General features: G+C 40.1%; 1 protein-coding gene across 1 annotated transcript; it reads left to right on the forward strand.

Annotated features, from left to right (window-relative positions):
• Positions 1-3,592: 3,592 nt before the first annotated feature.
• On the forward strand, positions 3,593-7,609 carry RNF227 (ring finger protein 227). The gene is made up of 2 exons (XM_089661579.1): positions 3,593-3,923; positions 5,445-7,609. Exons 1-2 carry the CDS (start codon positions 3,623-3,625, stop codon positions 5,501-5,503), a joined length of 360 nt encoding a protein of 119 aa, XP_089517705.1. The 5' UTR covers positions 3,593-3,622; the 3' UTR covers positions 5,504-7,609.
• Positions 7,610-8,038: the final 429 nt, after the last annotated feature.

Below are 8,038 nucleotides of genomic sequence, written 5' to 3' on the forward strand. Positions count from 1 at the left end.
ATTGGCTGCATGCTGCCATCTGTACACTGGGACTGCTGGGACTTGTAGTCCTGTATTGGCTGTATGCTGCCATCTGTACACTGGGACTGCTGGGACTTGTAGTTCTGTATTGGCTTTATGTTGCCATCTGGACACTGGGACTTGTAGTCCTGTATTTACTGCATGCTGCCATCTGCACACTGGGACTGCTGGGACTTGTAGTCCTGTATTGACTGTATGCTATCTGGACACTGGGACTGCTGGGACTTGTAGTTCCGTATTGGCTGCATTCAATCTGAGCACTGGTACTGCTGAGACTTGTAGTCTCGCATTGGCTGCATTGCTGGGACTTGTAGTCCTGTATTGGCTGTATGCTGCCATCTGGACACTGGGACTGCTGAGACTTGTAGTCCTGTATTGGCTGTATTGCTGGGACTTGTAGTCCTGTATTTACTGCATGCTGCCATCTGCACACTGGGACTTTTAGTCCTGTATTGGCTGTATGCTAGTTTTAGGACTGCTGAGACTTGTAGTCCTGTGTGCGGCCATCTGGACAATGAGACTCCTGGGACTTATAGTCCCATTTGGCTGTGTGCTGCTGGGTCACAGGATCTGCTATCATTTGTTGTCCTTTTTGGCTGTGTGCTGCTATCTGTACACTGGGACTGCTGCGACTTGTAGTCCTGTATTGGCTGTGTGCTGCTATCTGGACACTGGGACTGCTGGGACATGTGGTGCTACCCTGACATAAGTGTCATCTCTGCTGGAGTTTGTGGTGCCCCGGAGTTCACACTTACCTGTCCCCTCCATTCTGCCCCCTCCTGGCCTATTGTGTCCTGACATCCCTCAATAACCTCCTGGTAGGTGGGGTCCTGTGTGCTCAGCCCTCCTGATCTCTCAGAATTCCACGTCTCCAGGTTTTACAGACACGTTGGTGTCACAAGATATAACTGTCCACACTGACATCTGATGCCTGATTGGAATCTGGAAATTCCCTGAAGAGTAAATGAAAGTAAAAAATCACGACGACTTTTATACTTTTATTATAGACTTCCTGCAATGGCAACTAAAGATAAATCTGTACGCTCCGCAGCAGGTCTAGGTTCACCCCTACGCAGTTTGTGTGTGATGTGTTTCTGCAGTTCGTTTTGTATTTATGATGCGTTTTTTTTTTCAACTTGTTGCTGGGCAGAATAAATTTCAAAACGCATCAAAAACACTTTAAAAACGCATCAAAAACGCACTACATGCTTTTCTGCAGCGTCTCCATTGAAGTCTATAGGACCAAAAACGCAACGTTTTGCATTTAAAAAAGTCCCTGACCCTTTCCAAAAAACGCAGTGGGGGAAACTGCGGAGATGTGAACGTGTCCCATAGGAAATCGTGTTAAATGGACTGCTGTGCGTTTCTGCAAGACGCTTCGGTGTGAACGTAGACTAAGGCGGACGCGGTGCGGAATTTGCACAGGTTTCTGGGTCTCATGATTTTTCTTACTTTCAAAGGGCGCCATCTAATGACCATAATGTGTAATTTTTACAGAAATACCTCGATCGGGAAAAATAGAACATTACGGCCACTAGATGATGCCGATGACCACCAGAACCGATCACATGATCAGACAGAATGGTGTCATTTCTGCTGTAGCTGTGTGAATTCCTATCCTCACACAGTGACCCCATAGACTTCTCTGAGAACAGATCCCCCTGTCCTGGCCCCTGTGATAGGAGGTCTATGATGTGACCATAGTAATAATGACAGGCCGATGTAATGCTGCACCATTCTCATCTCCTGACACGGACACACTCTGAGAGGAACAGATTATTATTATTATTATGGTCTTACAGTCAGTCCTCCTCATCCTTATAAGGATTGTATTATAGGGATAGAATAATAATAATATCATCAATAATATCAATAATAATAATAATGCATAATAATATATATATAATAGAAATAATAATAATAATATCAATAATAACAACAATAATAATAATGTATATTATATATAATAATATATAATATACAATAGTAATAATAATATATATAATAATAATGTATATATACATATACATATATTAATAACAGCAATAATAATATCAATAATAACAACAATAATAATAATGTATAATATATATAATAATAATAGTAATAATAATAATATATATAATAATAATAATAGTAATAATAATAATATTAATGTATAATAATAATAATAACAACAATAATAATAGTGTATAATAATAACAATAATAATAATATATACACATGTATAATAATAATAATGTATAATATATATATATATAATAATAATACAATAGTAATAATAATAATATATAATATATATAATAATAATAATAGTAATAATAATAATAATAACAACAATAATAATATATACACATGTATAATAATAATAATGTATAATATATATATATATATAATAATAATACAATAGTAATAATAATAATATATAATATATATAATAATAATAATAATAGTAATAATAATAATAATAACAACAATAATAATATATACACATGTATAATAATAATAATGTATAATATATATATATATAATAATAATACAATAGTAATAATAATAATATATAATATATATAATAATAATAATAGTAATAATAATAACAACAATAATAATATATACACATGTATAATAATAATAATGTATAACAATGCATAGTAATGTATAATAATAATATCAAAATAATAATGTAATAATAATAACAACAATAATTATGTATAAAAAATGTTTTTGTCATTTTCCAAAAACTTGTGGAAAAAAAAAATCTTTCATGGACTTAATATACCTCTCAGCAGCTTAGGGTGTCTACTTTCCGAAAAGGGGTAATTTGGGGTGTTTGTACTGTCCTGGTATTTTAGCACCTCAAGAGATGTGATGGGCAGTCAGAAAGTAAAAGCTGTGTAAATTCCATTGTAGACGCTATAACTTCACACAAAGCAATCAATATACACTTATTGGGATTTTTTTAACCAAAAACATGGAGCAGAATATATTTGGGTTTAAATTTATATAATAACAATAACAATATATACTCATGTATAATAATAATAACAATAAGGTATAATAATAACAACAACAACAATAATAATGTATAATAATAATAACAATAATAATATATAATCATGTATAATAATAATAATAATGTATAATAATAACAATAATAATATATAATAATGTATAATAATAACAACAACAACAACAATAATAATGTATAATAATAATAACAATAATAATATATAATCATGTATAATAATAATAATATATAATAATGTATAATAATAACAATGTATAAAATTAATAATAATAATGTATAACAACAATGCTACTACTAATAATAAATAATAACAATAATAATTAATAATAATAATAATCCTCCTCCTCCTGACATGAGATCACTCCAGCCGAGTAAACACTGAATTCTCCCAGAATGAGTCACCCGCCACGCCCACCTCCTCCCCACCCACTCGGCATTCATTGGCCGCCCATTCAAAGTGAGCTCACCAGTTTTCGGAGGAGGGCGTGTCTTCGCAGCCTATAAAACTCCTCAGCCCTCCACACGCTCTCATTCATTTGCTCTCGTTACTGAAAAGCTGAGTGGAGTCGAAATATGGTGACGTCACCTGTGCCCACAGCCGACATGGCGGAGCAGGAGTGCGGCATCTGTTACCTTGACTACTGCCAGGAGCGAAGGCGGCGCTCGTTGGCCGCCTGCCGTCACGTGGTGTGCTCGGACTGCCTTGACCGCCTGGCGGCCGGAGGGGGAGAGATCACGTGTCCCTTCTGCCGCGCGCCCTCCCCGCTGCCTAGCGACGAGGAGGAGGAGGAGGAGAGTGGGGTGGCGGTGAAGGGTCCGTTCAAGTGGCTGAAGAGGCTGTGCAAGAAGACGAGGGCGGGGTCTCGCCGCAGAGGTGAGCGACTAGGGCGGGGCGAAGGGGTTGATTGACGGGGAGCTGTAATTTGCTTTAAAAGTGGGGCGGGATTTTAAACAGATGTGTGTTGGTAAGTGTAAACGTTCTGGCTGGTTATCAACTAGGAGAATAATGCGAAAAAAATGGGTTGGTTGTCATGGGTTACAGCACACTGATTTGCATGGGTTTGGTTGCTGTCGGCTGGCTGCCATGGGGTAGATTGGGCTGGTTGCTGTAGGTTTGGTTGCCATGGATTGAAGTGGGCTCACTGCAGTGATGTTAGAGTGGGCTGGTTGCCATGGGGTACAGTGGGCTGGTTGCCATAGGTTTGGTTGGCACGGATTGAACTGGGCTGGCATGGAGTTAGTGGGCAAGTTTCTGTAGGTTTGGTTGCCATTGGTTGGGGCAAACCAGTTGCCATGAGTTTGGTGGCATGGGGTTAGAATGGGTTTGTTGGAGTCAGCTGGTTGCTATTTGTTGGTTTCCATGGGTTTGGTTGCCGTGGTTTGGAGTGGGCTGGTTGCCATGGGGTTAGAGTGGGCTGGTTGCCTTAGATTTGGTTGGAGCAAACCGGTTGCCGTGGGTTTGGTTGGCATTGGGTTAGAGTGGGTTGGTTGGAGTCGTTTGGTTGCTGCGGGTTTGTTGCCATAGGTTTAGTTGCCCTGAAGTGGGCTGGTTGATGTGGCTTTAGTTGCCATGGGGTTAGAGTGGTCTGGTTGCCATGGGGTTAGAGTGGTCTGGTTGCCATGGGGTTAGAGTGGTCTGGTTGCCATGGGGTTAGAGTGGTCTGGTTGCCATGGGGTTAGAGTGGTCTGGTTGCCATGGGGTTAGAGTGGTCTGGTTGCCATGGGGTTAGAGTGGTCTGGTTGCCATGGGGTTGGAATAGGCTGGTTACCGTGGGTTTGATTGCTGTGGAGTTTGGGCAGGTTTATTGCCCTGGGGCTGGCTGCTGTGGGTTTGGTTGCCATGGAGTTGGAGAAAGCTTGTTGCCCCGGGTTACAGCTTGTTGAGCATTATCATTACCCTGTGTGCCATTGTCTTGAATCTGTGCGTATGTAAGAGTCGGCATTTGGCAGTTCTAATGCCTGTCTCTGATTGGCTCTCACTAATGTTGGCCGTAACAACAAGCGCTCTTTTGATGAAGGAATCATATTGTCTAAAAGATCAGTTTTACCAAAATTCTAATGGAATTTGGTAAAACTGATTTTTTTTTTTTTTGTGCCAGACACTGGGAAGCCCCAAATGATGAACTCTACACCCAGCCATTCATCAGATGAATAGTTTTTATGCAGTGTGGTCACCCATGGCAACCCATCGTGACCAGTACCAGGTGGATGCTGATCGGTTGCTATGGGTTATAGGACTGATACTGGCTAAAACCACGGCTCAGCCTCCTGCTTTTACCGTCAACCATGTGAATGAGCCTTAGGAGTACCCATTCCTGTACATGGTCTATTAAATGTTTTTTCCTCCCTAGTTTGATGTGCCCTCCAATTAATGACCTCATTTCTCTCCTCTCAGGATCTCTGGCAAACGAAGACTTGCGAGACTTGGCTATAATGAGTTCATACTTCATGTGATGTATGTGGAAACCGCAAAGCTGTGAATGGTGCGCTGTCAGGGAGCTCCTGCCGAGGGCTCCGGAATGCATCGAGCTGGAGAATCGGCTTCTCCTGGGATTGATCAGATGATTAATGACTTCCAAGCAGGACTTTGTCACTTTCACATGATATTGACTCAACAACTGGAAATGAGATCAGCGGCAGATAATGGAGTGGAGTCTTCCAGACGGTGTAAAGGTCACATAGCTTCTGAGCCGCCTGCTACTGTCTAGTTGCACCCTGAAGTCCCACCATTGGACAATTTTTTTTTTTTCTATTTTTTTATTTTCTTGCTGTGAAGGTGCTTGTGTGTTGTATGGGACTTGGGAGAATTGCTGCTCTTTGCAGTAGCAACACTGCTTTCAGACAAAACATATCTAAAGGTCAACTGGGCAATCACAGCTCCAAAGAAAATATGCCTTGAGTAAAGAGGGGCTTCCCTGGGTGACCTAAAGGGGCTGCTATGGTGGACCTCCTAAAAATGATATGGTTCTTGGCTTCAATTTTTCTTTTTTGAGCTCAAGGCCACCAACAGATGAAGAATGTCAAGTCATAGCTAGCAGTAGTTGGTCGTGTTCAACATTACAGAACAAGTCTAGTTGACTAACTTGCTACTAGCTATACCATGACCTGGATAAATGAGACCCTTCACGAGGCCAAAGCCCTTGCCTGTGTACTTGCTCTGGGAGATGGACTTCAACTTTTGAAACCAAAGAGTTGGCTTTGGCAGAGTAAGAAGTTGGCAATGGCAGACTTCACCTCTTTTATGGAAAGTTCCTTTTAATGAGTAGACATAGCCATGTAAATTATCCAAGTGGCTCATTCAGTAGAGCCAGTTCATTCCATAAGTGTAGGTTGAACCAGTCTTTCACCGGAGGAGCTCTTGAGAAAATTCTTAGGTCTTGGGGGAACCTCTGCTGGAACTAGTTTCTTTGGAGATCAATGGGGAAAAGCCTTATACATTGGTGGCCAGTGAGAAGACTGCCCTGTCACATTGGTGGATAGCGGGAAAATGCCCTTTACATTGGTGATGAGCATGATGAATTAACTGTAGTGGTTGGAATGCCACCCTTGTAGGCCACTAAAAAGATCATTGGTGTCATACAGCTGGCTCTAGCAAGTGTTAGTCACTGAAAATATGGAGCCTTCGTGAAATGGAAGGTCAACCAGCCAGGTCTTTGCACAGTTATACCCTTTTTGTCTATCTGGGTCTCGGAGAGTCAGCAATCTGTTAAAACTATAAGTGCTCTCTAAAATTGGCCTTGATAGAAGTGGTCATTTTCAGTCTACTTCTTTTACTGACTGCAGAATATTTTTGTTCTGGTTTCCCGGGGTTAGAGACCTCCAAATTTTGTAAGCAAAGGGCCAGTTTATGGTCCTTCAAACTTTAGGGGGCCGGACTGTGACCAGTAGGAGTAGGGGAGGGGGGGGTAATGCTCCAAGGGCTGGATAAACACAAGCAAAAGGCCACAGTTTGGACATAACTGGATTAGAGGGAAGACTTCAGTGGTCCACTGGCACCAGCCTCTTCTACAGGCCTTCAGCCAGTCTCAGCCTTGTAGTCCACCCGAGTGAGGCTTTGTGCTGTCAATGGTGGCTGCTTTGTTACTTTTAAGTGTATAAAGTTGCTAGGAACTGGTGACGTCCTGTTACAACTAGAAGAATGGCTGCCTCCTTTTTGTGGAGGCAGTATTCCCTCTTGTGTGCAATTGCTTCAGTTGGTGTGAATGGAACTGGGGAATGTCTTTCCAAAATGGAGAATGAGTGGGCCTTTCCATCCTATATGGATTGTTTATATTGTCCCCAAGCAGCCAATCGTATTCAGCCCACATTGCAGGCAGTATGGGAGCTCTTGTATCCAACATTTTTTTTGATTAAGAAGCCTATTGTAATATGCCTTTTGTTACACATGGTCATTTTATCCATATTTTCCAGCAATATACACTTTTCTTTTTTTTTTTTAATTTACTTTAGCTGTGATTTTTGATATTTTGGAAGTAAACAAATTGCACTTTATTTATGGTATTTATGTATATATTTGTATGTATTGCTTTACTTCTTTTTGTAATAAATATTTATAACGGACGTCAAGAGTTGATTGTGTTTTTTTTTTTTTTTTTTTTTTTTTATGTACCAAATAAAAAAACAAGCAAACAAAGTAAAAATTGAGCTGCTGGACACCCGCACTTGTTCCCCAAAAAATAAATCCCAATATGACAAATACAAAGTTCCGTGCTATAAGTGACTCCTATATAAAACTATACACACAGAATTCATAAGTGCGTGAGTATAAAAGCCATGCGGCACTAGGTGAAAATACCACATATAACATTTAATCCGGTTTGATATTCAGCATAAAGTTCAGTTCTATCTTAGTGCAGCATCATAAGTGAGACTACTTGATAGTAATCTTCTAAAAGTGAAAACTCAGCTCTAAGTCTTATCTATGCTATTCAAAGATCAAAAAAACCCAAAATAATTCTAGCCCAAATGAATTTTCAGTTTCTACATTTC

Source organism: Staurois parvus, unplaced genomic scaffold, assembly GCF_062004578.1.
Source record: "Staurois parvus isolate SC_StPar_1 unplaced genomic scaffold, SC_StPar_1.0 ptg001352l, whole genome shotgun sequence".
In the NCBI taxonomy this organism is placed as follows: domain Eukaryota; kingdom Metazoa; phylum Chordata; class Amphibia; order Anura; family Ranidae; genus Staurois; species Staurois parvus.

Bases quoted from the DNA above. Each gene is read 5' to 3' on its own strand.
- RNF227 (XM_089661579.1), top strand. From the start codon at position 3,623: ATGGTGACGTCACCTGTGCCCACAGCCGACATGGCGGAGCAGGAGTGC. The intron at 3,924-5,444 runs GTGAGCGACTAG...CTCTCCTCTCAG, and splicing joins GGCGGGGTCTCGCCGCAGAG to GATCTCTGGCAAACGAAGAC.